Source organism: Triticum urartu, chromosome 7A (genome assembly GCF_056163025.1).
Source record: "Triticum urartu cultivar PI428250 chromosome 7A, HENAU_Tu73, whole genome shotgun sequence".
In the NCBI taxonomy this organism is placed as follows: Eukaryota; Viridiplantae; Streptophyta; class Magnoliopsida; order Poales; family Poaceae; genus Triticum; species Triticum urartu.
Genome location: NC_141879.1, coordinates 285,602,206 through 285,617,818, shown reverse-complemented (window position 1 = coordinate 285,617,818; position 15,613 = coordinate 285,602,206). Strand labels below are relative to the sequence as shown.

Genomic DNA, 15,613 nt, shown 5'->3' with positions numbered 1-15,613 from the left:
AGAACGTCATAATACACCCTACACCTCTTCACCTCCTGTCCATCTACTGCTCAGATTTGGTTACAACATGGCCTCACCACACAGGACATGTTTCAAGACCTTCGGCTCACTCCTCCTGCCAGACTTGATCCCTGTGTCTGGCCAGAACTGCTCCTCATTATCTTGTGGAAGATTTGGGACACTAGCAATGCGGATATTTTCAGGAATAAAGGTCACAACTATCTTCTTACAATTAGAAACATTCGTAATGATCTAGAACTTTGCTTGCACCGGTTTGGAGATCCAGTTGATAAGGTAGCTGCAAGTCTTGGCTAGATTACTTTTCCTCGCGGTTTTTCGTCACCTTGTAACTTAGTATACTCGTGAAGTCTCCAAGACACCCTGAGGAGGGTATGGCCACTGAGCAATGAGTACGAATGAAAGAGGCCCGCGAAGAGGCTGACCAGTGTCGTCACCCACATATGGGGATGGAAATTGGAGGAGGTTGTCCTAGCAGTTGTATGGCATCGATGCTCCATGGGGTCCCTCCATGCCATGTAGATGTGTTGTGTGTCAATGTAAACATCTTGTTGGTGGTAAGGATAAGGTCGACAAAGTAACAAATGAGATCAAGCCGGAGTGCTACCCAGTCGGATCTCATTGCGCCTCACAGTTTTGAGATGCCGTTGTCATTGAGGGAGCGAGATGGAGGTGGTGGTCTAGTTTCCCATGAAGAAGCAGGGCAAGAGGATGTGACGACGTGCGTATAGAGGTATATGTGCCTTAGCGAAGATTTCTCAATGGTGCATCATGGAGCGAAAGAGCTTGCCTCTACATTCTTACTGTTGGAATATTATGTGATCAAATGCCTATGTAAACGTCCCCGCAAAAAAAGCCTATGTAACCCACGAGTTAAAACGAACAAACAACTAATTACAATATTTAAGTTGTCTTTAACTGCCAATTACCACTATAGACCAGAATCAAAATCAATGCGGAACTAGAGTTAGTAGCTGGGCTAGTCCTTCTCAGACTTCGAGTACTTGGCTGCTGAATTCAGAGATTCCTCCGATTTCCTTTTCTTGAGTTGAGCAACCAATCTTTTGACGTAAGAAATGTAGGCATCAACGTCGAATTTTCTCTTGCAACCAGCATAATTCATGTAACGTATCTTTCCAAATACCGGACGCTCCTTCCAACCCTAAGAAAATAGTACGGTTGTAAAAACTACTCGCAAGCCTCCAAACTGTGATTAATAAATGTGTTTCCAAAAAGGATTTTCAAGGGTTTAAATGCAAAATAAGGGGATCTCACAAACCTGATCATGGAGGCCACATATAGACCACATGCAACCAACATAGCCATTGGGGTCCCTGCCGTCTATGTGATACTGCAACAGATTAATTCCAAAGATTTAGTTCAAAAACATACTGCAACAGATTACAGCCGGTGCAGGTTTGATGGTTTGTCTATTGTAGCAACTAACGACTGTCTAATGGTTGTTAGTTGTGGTCCTCCGTGGTTGTGTTTGGTTGCTATGCCTAGCCTTAGACGTGTAACCATTTTATTTCTATCAATGCAATGCGAAGCAGAACTTTTTAGCTTTCTAGAAAGACTTACCAATCGTTCCAAGTACTTAAAAGTGAACAGCCAATAACATGAACTAGGAAAGATAAAATGGTGGTTACGGCAATTTAGGTACAGTTTCGAGCTATTCCCTGGGGATCTTTTTCCCAACTTGTAATGGACATCTTACATCCAACTTATTGTAAAAGAACCAACCAAGCAAAATTTCTCTTGATTATTAGACGTAACTTAGACATCTATTTGCCACTTGCGACTAAAAGGAAATCACTGAAGAGTTACAAAAACATCTTCAGAACAATCAGCATTCACAAAGAACACTAAACGGTGTTCTTCTCTCCAGCATAGGCGACAGAAATACTTGTAGGTCATAACTATGTGCAGGACAACATAAGTCTTTGGTGGTATCGACAAGCTAAATGCCATCGAACAAATTAGGCCCAGTACAATTCTAAGCTGAAGAAAGTCAGGCAAGAAAACCTTCTGAAAATAGCACACACCGTTTCAAAACTTCAGCCTTTTGCTCAAAATGGTAGCTGAAGCCTCTCAGGATGCTCGCGATGGCATGGAATCAGGGCAGTTTCTCTAAGGCCGGCTGTTGAGTTAGTCGGTTCATAGGTTTTCATAAAATACGAGTATTAGTTGGCAATCTAGTTGCATCCTACATTACCAAAATGGTGGCTGAAGCGGTTTTGTCCTCATGTCTGTTGTAAAAATATTAGTCCTAGTCTGATGCTCCCGTTGGGCATGGAAACAGAGTCCTAGACAGTATAGCATTGTGCCTGGGTGCACTATAAATAAAGGCCTAGCCGGCCATACAAGGGGACAGGTTATTTTTCAGAGACTAGAAAACCAGAAAAATGGCATGACTGGAGGGTGGAGGCAGACAATATCTGCGTGCGCACTAGTTGATAACTAATTAAAGTGCGTTGGATTCAGGCTGTGATGCTTCTAATTGCTATGTGATCCATTTGGATTGTCCAGGTGATACCCATGGCTGCTGGACTTGTTTCGCCAGAGTTTGCAGTGATTGGCTGACTTCAGCCCGGCATCAACTTCACTTGTTACACCACCATATCAACATAATTTCTGTTGTCCCATAATTAGTACTATAAACAAACTTAATCAAATGTAGGCTCTTGCAACTGATGGTTCGGTGTTTTCAGGAGATCTGTAATTGCATAGGATCTTACACTAAAATTTGGCAAGTTTAGTTTCTCACTCATTATGACTGTATAATGTGCTTCATGTGTTTTATCAATTGAAGCTATTTGCCAGCACCAAGAAATGCAACATAATAAAACTCTACAATGTTGCCAAACATCTCAAAATTACCTTGTCATTCAAATATATTGCTATTGAAAGTGCTTCTTCAGGTCCACTGGTCCATTCTAGAATTTTTTTGGCCCAATACATTCTGCAGAAAACTACCATGTCAGGGCAGAGCAATATGCTTTACAAAGAACATAACTGCAGAAGTAAACAATAATTTAGAACACATCTTGTGACCCCAAGATGAAAGTGGAGCATAGATGCTCAAATGTTCTTTTTCTAAATCGCACAGATTTGCCACCTACTTGGACCTGTAAGATCTTCATGGGTTAATGGATTATAGACATAATTAGTTTAGTTTTTCATCTTTTTAGCAACAAGAATAATCTTCTCAGGCAATTCGTACCAACCCAAATGACATCAAAATAATGAAAGATCAAATAAAATGCATTAAAAATATGATATCTAAAGTAGGTAACTAGGCATAATTTACTTTACCGCATGAATCCGTGCATTTTTCCATGGTGGACCATCTCCAACTGTGATGCATTCCAGAGCTGATAAAGAATCCAAGAAGAAAACACCTAACTCGATTAGTAAATGAGGTAAGAATGACGTTAGTATCTCCAGGAGTAGAACGGTGTTATTTAAAACATACAGGATCAACTGTTTTTGCATTCTCAAGCTGCTCCCTCCTGCAAGGCAAAGTAAATTCTAGTTAAGGAGCCTTTTGCCTCACTGCTGACAAGCAGATATACATATATAGCCCAAATACAAAATATAGAGTATCTCACGTGTAAATGTGCTCTCTTTTGTCGGCAGCATGATCCTTTAGTGTCTTTCTCGCCCACTCCCAAGCCCCGGCTACCGAATCATAGTGAGGCTGATAGTAGCAGAAGTTGTCGGCTAGCTCCCTCCTTATTATCAGCTCCTCCAAGAAAGCATCCACTGACTGTTCCCAAACAATTGATATTTCACATAGCTATTAGTCATTGGCCTTTCACTGTTTGATAACATACTAACTTCAGCACTGAAATTCAGATTTGCAGTTTGGTGCTGTTAAGAAGAAATATAGTCTGACGTCTAATGATATAGGAGTATTATTTTATTGCATAAGGTCTCAAATCACAAGATTCACAAAGCAAACAATGGCACCTTGGGACTAAGATGGCGACGTTTTTTTGCCTCGAGAGCACATCTTTGTGCTGAAATATGCCCAAAATGCAGGTAGGGAGAGAGGCCGGACAATGCCATTGGCTTTGTGGGATAATTCCTGTCCGAATCATAGCTCTTGATCCTCTTCGTTAGGAACCCATCCTTGGTACCCAGAAGTGCCTCCATTGCCGCCGCCTCGCCTGGCTCGCACCAGTCAATCTCTGGCACGTCCTCTGCCTGGCTGCAACATCAGCAAAGAATCCAACACCACTCATAACAAGTTCTTCATTCCACATCACATATGCAGTGAATTTGTCGCAACACATCCGGACCTGCAAACCGTGTCAATTAGCGTATCCCAATCAATGTCCTTTGGCTGCTCCCTGTCCCATGGCACCACCTCTCCCAACTCGGGGAACTCAACCAGGTACTCATCCAACACCTTGTTCATCTTGCTTCTGAAAGTCTTGGCAGAGTACTCCAGCTTCCCCGATGCCGTCCATACCGGCACCACGTTGTGGGCGTCCACCTGTGTGCCAATGCCACAAAGCCCGCATGTTTCTCAGTCGAATTCCCCTGAAAACGACTGCAATTTCCCTTGTGATTCCGGTTCGAATTCTACCTGGTGAACGGCCACACTGGCAGCATCGCGGCACAGCGCGCCCACTACCGCGTCCAGTGCCTCGCGAACCGGCCGGAGCGGTGAGAAGTCGGCGACCAGCGCCGACGCCCCTAGCCGCTGCATCAGCGCTGGTATCTCCATGGGCCCACCTGTCAGCGAAATATAGTAAACGGTTACAATACGTTTCTCGTACCGGGAAATCGGTTCCCTCTTTCGAAAACGCGGGGCCGACAAGTCAGACACCAGAAGGGGATAAATGCGAAGGGTGTACCGGTAAGGAGGAAGAAGGGGATGCGGCGGGTGGCGGCGTCGGCGGCGAGCCGGCGGAGGCCACGGAGGAGGAATCCGAGTTGGCGGCGGCGCGCGGAGAGGAGGAACGGCTTCGGGAACAGGGAGAATGCGACGGCGAGCGGCGCCGCGGAAGCAGCGGCGAGGCTCGCCGCGTGGAGGAGCGCCCAGTTGTCGGCTAGCCGCTGGTCCCGCAGCATCCAGTAGACCACCGGGCCGGGCTTCGCGCCAGCAGGGGGCAGGCCCTGCCCCGGGTGGAGCACCCGCACGCGGGCTTGGTGGACCGGCGCCGTGACCGCCAGGCCTGGGCTAGGGCTTGCGCTCGGCGCCATCGCGCGGTGGGAGACGGTGCGACGGGGACGAAAAGAAGAGCGAGGGAATACAGGGGTTGATCAAACGTGCGCCTGCGCTTTGGGTGCTTCTCGGTGTAGGAAGGCTGGAGTTTTTGGCTACTTGGCTGCTTGGGTGATTGGGTCTCGGGGTTGATGGTGTATGGACTAGCTCTTGGCAGGCACTACATAAAGTGGTGTGAGTTATGGCCAGACAACGGCCACGTCACCCGCCATGGGTCCACACTAAATGCTGCCCCGCGTATAAGGCATTGTACTTTAATGTAAGAAGGTGCTTATATAAATAAATCAGTTTTTTTTAAGCAATGGTGTTTATTTATACAGAATAAACGCTTAATTAGATGTCTCTTCTCTATAAATAGGCATCTGTGCTTAAAAAAAATCAATTTATTTATCTAAGCACCTACCTAAATATTTATAAGGTCTAAGGCAAGCCCAACGCTGCAGCTTGGAAAGAGGCGTTAGAGATTAAAGGGTTGTCTGAATTACCATCAGAGTTAGCCCCGCCAAAAAATTAGCTAGCCCACATTTCTGGTGGCTGTTTGGATAGGCGCCTAAGAATTGCCTCACCCAGCCTTTCTGATACAACCGTCGACTGAAAAACAATAACACGAATAATTTTCTCAATCTTTCACAATAGGGTGTCTTCTGAAACGATGTGGCGCTCGCAATCTTGTAGATGCAATCACCACAGAAACAACATGCACACTCAATAGTGGAAGTACGTGAACGATCTTCAGACCAGCAAAAATTGAAATACTGGAATCAATCTCACACCAAAATCACAGCCTCTAGAGCTATTCAACAAATATCAAACGGCATCTGGAAGATACCCCCGAGTTATCGATCTGTTCATCTCTAAAAATAACATAAAACAAAAGCTGCCTCTCGTACACGGCCCATATGGCTTTTAATAGTGCTCACAGGCACATGGGCTAAGCCCGGTTTGTTTCCTGACTTCGAAACTGATCTGGACTCTAACACCACTTAACAAACTATCCAACTCTCGTACTTTGACCAAATCATAATAAGAAATTAAAAAAACAATCTAACTAAACAAGATTTAGCTAATTTAAAAATCCGGCAAGCTGATCACAAACGTCCAAAGCAAAGCTAGCTTTCCTTGTATGCTCATTAGATCTTTCCTTGTGTGCTCACATAATTGAGTTTGCATGCATGGGTTTTGAATAGTAGCTCGACGTCATCTGGTGCGCCAAGGTGAACAATATCGAGTAGAAATATATATTGGCATCATGTCATTATGTAAAAAATTGTCCCTCAGTACCACACATTTTTTCTATTTCTTTTTCTCTTTGCGTCTCGCAGGAATTACATACCTTCTGTGGTTGGCCTTATCAAGAATATTTTTAGCAATGACAGATGGTGTCACATCATCCTCTCTCCCTTTGAAAGGAAACCGTCCTTGGTTTCGACTTAGGCCTTGGAGATTTCTTCTTGAACACTTCTATAATACATTATATATTCTGTGCATCCTTGGGAAGAATAGCGTAGAACTCACTCTTATGCATAAAAGTGTATCTGTTTGTTCGTCCGTGATGAAGAGCGTTAACATCATGCTGCTACGAACGCCCCAAAATAAGGTGACAAACATGTAGTGGCATAACGTCGCATTCCACCTTATCAACATAGCCATCCACAGAAAAAGGAACCTTCACCCTGTGAGTTACCTTCACTTTGCCAACATCATTTATTCACTTCATATAGTACGGTCTTGGGTGCTCCCATGTTGGCAACAAAAGAGATTCCACCACATCCTTACTAATCATGTTGCTAGCACTGCCACCATCAATTATCAGTTTGCAAACTTCTCCCTTAATGTTACATGCAATTAAAAAAATACTTCGTCGTTGTCCTTGTTCAACAATGGTCTTTTCATCTCGCTGGACCTTATATGCTAGCAAACTCTTCATATCAGGATCATCTTGAGGATAACATAGTATGATATCATCATGACCTCTTTCGATTCCATCCTCTAACTTTGGCGTCTCATCTTCAAATTCTGAAATATATTCCGCATCAATAAGTAGAATCCTTCGTTGATTGGAACATTCATGCTTCACGTGTCCACGTCCTCCACACTCAGGGCAAATAATATTACGATGATGAGATGAAGTCACATTAGATGAAACCTGAGAAACCTCCTTTGATGCAGCCGCCACTTTGCTCTGTTCAATGCTTCCCGACTTATAAGGAGTCGATTTAGCACTAAACCCACCATCAATAGGAGAAGAACCATGTCGCTCACTGTTATAAATTGGACGAGTCTCTGAAGCTTGCTTCTCCAATACCCAACGTTCAGCACGCTCCGCTTGATGAAACAACTCATGAATATCATTATATTGCATTAAATCAATATGGTCACGAATCTTTTCTTCTAACCCCTCAAAGAAACGTACCATGGTCGCCTCCGCAGACTCACGCGCAGCTGTACGGATCATCAAAACTTGCATCTCTTTATAGTACTCATCAACTAATTTTGTACCTTGCACTAGGCGACGCAGTCTATTGTGAAGCTGGCGAGTGTAATAAGCAGGGACAAAACGTTCCCTCATGATTCGCTTCATGTCAGCCCATGTCGCTAGTCGCTCGTGAATATAGTTCTTATTATCCCACCATACAAGAGCATACTCTGTAAATTCCATCGATGCAACACGAACCTTCTTCTCTTTGGAGTAGTTGTAACCATAAAAAAAATCTGATTTACGCGCATCTCCCACTCCAAATATTTCTACGGATCAGCACAACATCCCGAGAATTCAGGTATGGTTATCTTGATTCGACCCAAACCATCATCCTCGTGGGCACCATTGCCGCCATAGTCACGGCGCTGCCCAGCATGGCGGCGATCCCCAGCATCATGCCGTGGTATGTGAGGTAAGCCTCCACAAGCATCGGAGTCCTCAGAAAAATCGCCATCATCTCGTTGTCGCGGTCACGACATTGTCGTGGTGAGCGGGACTGTCGGGGTGCCACATCTCTCGCTTGAAGGCGTTGAACTGTTGCGGTGAGCCGATTAAGACTCTCAGTCACCACCTGTAGACTATCAGTGCGCTGTCGGTCACTGGCAGTCAAACGCTAGTTCAACCTGTCCTCGACGCCTACAATATTTGCAGACAATTCCTCAACCCTTGTCCCAAGCTTCTTGTTGGGTCCCTTGATCGCCATCAGATGGATACGCAAATCATCACTTATCTCTAAACCCTCTGGAAGCTCATCGACCTCCTCATGATCAGATTTGTCATGCTGCGAGTTCACCATCTTTCAAACAATTGAATCAAATAACAAAAAAAAAATTGTACCGTGATCAACCTTACTCTGATACCACCTGATGCAACCGGCGACAGAAAAACAATGGCACGAATAATTTTTCCAATCTTTCACGGTACGATGTCTTCTGAAACGATGTGGCGCTCGCGATCTTGTAGATGCAATCACCACAGAAATAACACGCACACCCAACAACGGAAGTACGTGAACAATCTTCAGCAGACCAGCGGCAATTGAAATACTAGAATCAATCTCACACCAAAATCACATAGCCTCTAGAGCTATTCAACAAATATCAAACGGCGTCTCGAAGATATCCCGAGTTACCAATCTGTTCATCTCTGAAAATAACTTAAAACAAAAGCTACCCCTCGTAAAACGGCCGATATGGCCTTTAATAGTGCTTGCAGGCACATGGGCTAAGCCTGGTTTGTTTCCTGACTTTGAAACCGATCTGGATTCTAACGCCACGTAACAAACTATCCAACTCTCGTACTTTGACCAAATCATAATAAGAAAGAAATAAAACAATCTAACTAAACAAGATTTAGCTAATTTAAAAATCCGGCAAGCTGATCACAAACGTCCAAAACAAAGTTAGCTTTCCTTGTATGCTCATTAGATATTTCCTTGTGTGCTCAAGTAATTGAGTTTGAATGCATGGCGTTTTAAATAGTAGCTCGACGTCCTCTGGTGCGCCAAGGTGAACAATGTCCAGTAGAAATATGTGTTGGCATCATGTCATTATGTAAAAAAATTGCCCCCCAATGCCACGCATTCTTTATGTTTCTTTTTCTCTTTGCGTCTCGCAGGAATTATATACCTTTTCTGGTTGGCCTTATCAACAATATTTTTAGCAATGATAGATGGTGTCACATCACTTTCAGGCGCTCCTCCGTGTTAATCTCACCGATGCGCGGATGAAGCGAGGGCGAGGAAAAGCGCCGTCAAAAGATTAGCGCCGGACTCCCTTGTGATTTGGTGGATGTTGCCTAGTTCATACATGGTATGTTTGGTTTGAGCCCAACTAACCCCATCAAAATTTCCGCATAACCAAAGCAAGGGTACAACAAAAAATTGGCAAATTGTCGTTGTTTGGTTTGTGGCCATCATATCTAACCAAATTTTGGCAAATGGAATCTTTGTTGTGTTTTGTTTACCACCATCTGACCACATGATGATTATACTAGTTCTAACAATATTTAAATGCATCTATTGTCTAAAATGAAGAAGGCATACAGACCAAAACTTAGATGCAATTTTTCTTAAAAAAGATGTAGATGCAACAAATGTGCAATAAAGTCACCAAAATAACATAGTTACATCATTGATGCACTTGTAAGTCGCTAGTAATTATCCGCTAAAAACGTTGCTAGTAACTGTCCCTGCAAAAAAATGTCGCTAGTAATTGTTCGCAACATAATGTTGCATGCAGTTTTTTGTAAAGATGATTACCTCATGCAGCTGCTAATCATGCACATGGCCCAGTGTCTCACATTTTTATTGAGTGAAAAAGTGCCGCTGATTGGCTACAGATCAACCTTATCATACTGCATGAAATGGGGCAGCGCCCACCAAATCACCGGGGAGTCCAGACGTTGATGTCAAACTGAGAGGATTCGTTGATCTTGGTTGTATTTTTCTTTCTTGGCTAATGTTTCATTATGCAGAGACTAGCGTTTTGTTGTCTCTTCATATTTGTCAAGTTGATGTTTACATGACTTGTACTATGATCTTTATGATCTAAATGAAAAATGTATTTTAATATGGCCTGAAGCGCCTGGGCGCTAGGAGCTCTCATTTGTACGAGTTTTCTAAGTGCTCGGCTCCTACTTATCCATCGATGTGTTTCTCAAAAGAAAAAAAAACTTGTCCATCGATGCCAAAAGAACGACTAGGAATGATGTGTTAACTGCCAAATCAACCGGGATTCAGGGTATGTTTGGTTTGAGCCCCAACTAGCTCCATCAAAATTTTTGGCATGACCAAAACAAGGTCATGACTAAAAATTTGGTAAGTTGTCGTTGTTTAGTTTGTGACCATCATATCTACCATTTTTTTGCAAATAAGATATTTGTTTTGTTTTGTTTGCGATCATTTGATCACATGATGATTATACTAGTTGTAACAATATTTAAATGCATCTATTGTCTAAAATTAAGAAGATATACAGAGCAAAACTTAGATTTAGTTTTTCTTAAAAAGATTTAGATGCAGCAAATGTGCAATAAAGTCACCAAAATAATATAGTTACATCATTGATGCACTTGTAAGTCACTATTAATTGTCCCCTAAAAAAGTCGCTAGTAATTGTCCATGCAAAAAAATGTTGCCAGAAATTGTCCGCAGCACCATGCTACATGCAGTTTTTTAAGGAAAAAGTCTAAAAATAACCTTGATTTCGTTCTCCAAGTCTGAATCAAACCCTGAAGTCAGAATCCCTGAAATTGTCACCTTATCTTTTGTTATCCCGGTCTATCCCGGCCCTTTAGACGTTTGTTTGCACTGGGATTGAATATGTGGCGGAAAGAGGGTGAAATAGTTGGACTGACAGTGGGTCCTATCGTTCTCATAAATCCCAATATATTTTCGCTCCCTCCTCTGTTTCTGCCCCTCGACGCTTCTCCTCCCGTCCCTTCTCGCAGCGGCCATGGCGATTGTCGGTGGTTGATCTCAGGGACGGCAAGACGATCATGGCGGCCGGAGAAATCTCCTGTAATCCCCTTCCTCCTTCTGTTCCTCTTCTCATCTTTGCATTTTTTTGCCATTGATTGTCTCTGGTTAGGGTTTCTGGGCAGGAAAATGAGGTTAATTAGGGCATTGATTTGTTGGAAAACATTGGATTTACTTTTACATTTAGTTCGGAAAAGCTGTACTAGCCATTGATTTCGTCCAAAAATGTGTGGCAATGCAGGTTAGGGTTTGTGCTCTCATCATGGATGCTTGCGACAAACTGAATGTGCGGTTTAATTTCGGTGGGCAATTTGTTCGAATAGGACCTACTTTAGACTATGTTGGTGGAGATGATGGAATGTCAGAGATTGAAAGGGATAAATTATCTTTGCCAGAGATCAAAGGATTTCTTGGTGATCACATACCTTTCAAAGAAAGTATGAAGCTTTACTTCCTGATCCCTGGTAAAAAACTAGTGGATGGCCTATTATTTTTGTGTGATGATGCTGGCTGTATGAAGATGTCTGAATGCATAACTGATGGAGGAGTGGCTGAGGTCTATGTGGAGTACTTTGGGGAGCAAGATGATGAAAGTGCAAGTGATAGTGGTAGTGATTTTGAAAATGAGATGAGCAATGAGTTAGATGGAGGGAGTGATACAGAACCAGATGCAGTCATAACTGCAGAGGAAGATGTTCAGATAATTAGTGGAAATCCATCATCGTTGACTGCAACAGAAAGTATGCTTGTACCAAATGATAGTGGTGTTATAACCCAGGTTATTAGCAGCCCTACAAAGCACAATTTCAGAATGAAACAGAGGACTAAAAGTGCACAAGTTGAGATACAGAGTTTACAAATTCAGGCACAAAGTTCTCAGGTTCAGCTACATACCTCTCAGGTCATTAATCCAGGAACACATAGAGATAATGCAGCAGATCAACATACATATGAACATGAGAGTGATGACAGTGGCTCTGCAATTTCAGACAGTGAGGAAGATGATAGTGATTATGTGGCAGGAAGTGATGAGAGTGGACTGGAAGAGGAATATGTTGAGCTAAGGGAACAAGCAAGGGCTTTTAAGAAGAGAATTAGAGACTCAAAGAGATGGGCTAAGAGAAATCCATCTGGTGCCGTTCCAATAGATCTAGTGGCTAATGTGGAAGAAGTGGTAGGAGAAGACCACTTTGACTCAGATGACGAAGATTACTCATATGATGAGGACAGTGATCATGAAGGAGAATTTGTTAGGAGGAAGACTAAGTTCCCAAGGTATAACCCTAAGGTAGATATTCCACTATTCTGCCTAGGAATGGTTTTCAGGAGCAAGGATCAGATGAGAAAGGCACTAATAAAATATGGACTCCTGACATTTAGAAGTATAAACTTCATGAAGTCAGAAGAAGGGAGGATTAGGGCTAAATGTGGATGGCCTGGATGTCCCTGTACTATATATGGTGCTTATACTAGCAGGTGTTCTAGATTCTAGGTGATCACATATGAAGATCAACATGAGTGTGCACCTAACAGAGACAATCATCTTGTCACTGCAAAAGTTATTGCTAGGAGATATGAGCATATCTTAAGAGCCAACCCCACATGGAAAATTGATAGCATTAAAGCCACTGTTCTGAAAGATTTCTTTGCTGATGTATCAACTTCAAAGTGCAAGGCTGCTAAGAAGATAGTGTCAGAGAAGCTACTTGCTGGACTGAAAGATGAGTACACCAAGGTGTTTGATTACCAGCTTGAACTACTTAGGAGCAATCCTGGGAGCACAATCCTTGTTGGCTTGGACCCTGAGTACATGGATCAAAATATCTTCCAAAGCTTTTATGTGTGCTTTAGTGCTATGAAATAGGGTTTTAAAGCATGCAGAAGAGTTATTGGGCTTGATGGTTGTTTTTTCAAAGGAGCATGTCAAGGTGAGTTGCTATGTGCTATTGGTAGAGATGCTAATAATCAAATGTATCCAGTAGCTTGGGCAGTAGTGGAGAAAGAAACAACCGAAACTTGGGAGTGGTTTATTGGCCTGTTGATAAAGGACTTGGATATTAATGATCAAGGTGAAGGATGGGTGTTCATATCAGATCAGCAGAAGGTATGCTGTTAATTATGAGCTTTTAAATGATCATGTTGTCAAAGCATGAAACATTTATGTTGGTTTTTTAGGTGTACTCATTTGTCTTATGTACAAATGCTAAATAAAATTCCAACTTCTGTGTAGGGCTTGATCAGTGCAATGCAAGACTACTTGCCAAAGGCACAACATAGAATGTGTGCTAGACACATCTATGCTAACTGGAAAAAGAAGTTTAGAGAGCATGCTTTGCAAAAGAAATTTTGGGCAATTGCCAAGGCTGCAAACAGAGAAGACTTCATGTATAGGAAGGCCAAGTTAGCTCAAGATACACTTGAAGGTGCAAGGGACATAATGAGGACAGAGCCTAAGCATTGGGCAAGAGCATTCTTTCCTGTTGGATCCCTTTGTGACTCAGTGGATAACAATCTATGTGAGTCCTTCAATAATGCTATAGTTGAGGCCAGATTCTATCCTATCATCTCCATGCTAGATTAGACACAAGATGACACTTAGAGTCCAAGAAAATAGAAGCAAAAGTGCAAAGTGGAAATCTAGTGATATATGCCCAAACATTTTCAAGAAGCTTAAGGTGGCCATCAAAATGACTCAGTTCTGTGATGTTCTCTGGAATGGCAAGGAAGGGTTCGAGGTGAAACATGTCAGTGGCAGAGGAAGGAGCTATACAGTAAACTTGGACAAATGGACTTGCTCTTGTGGTTACTTTCAGCTGGCAGGGCTGCCTTGCTGCCATGCCATTAGTGCCATATACAAGAGTGGAAGAAACATAGCTGATTTCATTCACAAGTGCTATTCAGTTGAGCAATTTAAGAAGATATATGAACACTGCTTGGAGCCAGCAGAAGGACATGAGAGATGGCCTGTCTCTGACAAACCTAGACCACAAGCACCTGGGTACGTGAGTATGCCAGGTAGGCCTAGGAAGAATGATAGAAAGAGAGAAGAGGGAGAAGCACCAAAGGAAAGAAAATGTCAAAGCATGGCACTAAAATTACTTGCAGCATGTGTGGCCACAAGGGCCACAACAAGACAGGCTGCAACAAGAATCCTGAAAAAGGGAAGAAGAAGAATGCCTTCCTGAAGAAAACTGGCAGGAAAATGAAGTCATCTGAGGTAAATACAAGTTCACTCTCTTTTTAAAATGATTGTCCTTTTATTTTAATAATTTGTGCAATGACATGCCTATGTACTCTCATATTTTGCAACAGCAAGCAAACACTGATGCTCAGATCAGAGCAAGCCAGCAGGCTAAGAGCGGAGGAGAAGTTCAAGCACAAGCATGAACAAGTGGAGGGAAGAGGAAGGCTACAAACAAACAGAATGTGCAAGCCAAGAAAAAAAATCAAAGAAATGATATGATGGACTAGTGATTTAAGTTAGCATATTAATGTACTGCTGGTTATTTCATTTTGCTGGTTATGTCACTTTGTTGGTTATGTCACTCTGGTCATGTAGTACCAGATATGTGTTGAACTAATGCATCTATGTAGAACTGAACCAATTATGTCTTTCCAATGCAAAATATCCAGAACTAGTGATTTCGTTACTCTGGAGAAATTTACTTGTTGTCTGTGATACGTGTTTATGTATTTCCAATGCAAAAATATCCAGAAGTAGTGATTTTGTCAGTCTGGACAAATTTACCTGTTATTTATGTGATATATAGATATGTGTGTATGTCTTTCCAGTGCAAAATATCCAGAAGTAGTGATTTTGTCAGTCTGGACAAATTTACCTGTTATTTGTGTGATATCTGTTTATGTCTTTCGAATGCAAAATGTACCAGCTGCTATTTTGTCACTCTGGACAAATATCCAGAAGTAGCACTAGCTGCTATTTTCTAAAGTTGCCGACCAACAAAATGAACCAGCAAATATAACATCATCCAACAATATGAAGTACCATTCCATCATCCAGCGATTACATCATTCTGCTAGTACAAAATTTTGACATTACATTCATCTTCTAGCTATCAATGCAGGACAAATCTTGCAAATAAACTTGCCACTAACATGATCATGCCATAAAACACAATGCTGGACATTTGTTTTCTTTCTAAACTATCACATCTTGCCCTATTTGCTTGAACTTCTGCATTCTTCTTCAGAACTAATTGTCTCAGTGCATCCTCTGTTCCATTTCTCTGCATCTGTTCCATCCATTGCTTCCAGCCATCACCACATGCAGCTTCAAACCTCCTGATTGCATCCCAAAGATCCATTAGTAGTTGTACAACAAATGGGTAGCAGGGATCATCATGCCGCTGAAAAAAAATCCACAGCCATCTCTCTGACTGAA

At 42.4% G+C, this 15,613-nt stretch overlaps 2 protein-coding genes across 2 annotated transcripts; one reads left to right on the top strand and one right to left on the bottom strand.

The window, feature by feature from the left end:
- Positions 1-853: 853 nt before the first annotated feature.
- On the bottom strand, positions 854-5,397 carry PHR1 (photolyase 1). Its single transcript, XM_048687572.2, has 10 exons — positions 4,884-5,397; positions 4,613-4,761; positions 4,323-4,519; positions 3,991-4,231; positions 3,630-3,787; positions 3,494-3,530; positions 3,334-3,392; positions 2,899-2,980; positions 1,298-1,369; positions 854-1,180 (listed from the first exon to the last, which is right to left on the bottom strand). The coding sequence occupies exons 1-10, from the start codon at positions 5,230-5,232 to the stop codon at positions 998-1,000; spliced, it is 1,527 nt and encodes a 508-aa protein (XP_048543529.1). The 5' UTR covers positions 5,233-5,397; the 3' UTR covers positions 854-997.
- Positions 5,398-11,129: 5,732 nt separating this feature from the next.
- LOC125525677 (uncharacterized) lies at positions 11,130-14,921 on the top strand. The gene is made up of 4 exons (XM_048690679.2): positions 11,130-11,253; positions 11,453-13,315; positions 13,442-14,428; positions 14,524-14,921. The coding sequence occupies exon 2, from the start codon at positions 11,474-11,476 to the stop codon at positions 12,701-12,703; it is 1,230 nt and encodes a 409-aa protein (XP_048546636.2). The 5' UTR covers positions 11,130-11,253; positions 11,453-11,473; the 3' UTR covers positions 12,704-13,315; positions 13,442-14,428; positions 14,524-14,921.
- The last annotated feature ends 692 nt before the right edge of the window (positions 14,922-15,613 follow it).

Coding starts and splice junctions, on each gene's coding strand:
- LOC125525677 (XM_048690679.2), top strand. CDS start 11,474: ATGGATGCTTGCGACAAACTGAATGTGCGGTTTAATTTCGGTGGGCAA.
- PHR1 (XM_048687572.2), bottom strand. CDS start 5,232: ATGGCGCCGAGCGCAAGCCCTAGCCCAGGCCTGGCGGTCACGGCGCCG. Junction 4,520..4,612: donor CCAGTGTGGCCGTTCACCAG/GTAGAATTCGAA, acceptor ATTGGCACACAG/GTGGACGCCCACAACGTGGT. Junction 3,531..3,629: donor AAAAGAGAGCACATTTACAC/GTGAGATACTCT, acceptor TTTGCCTTGCAG/GAGGGAGCAGCTTGAGAATG.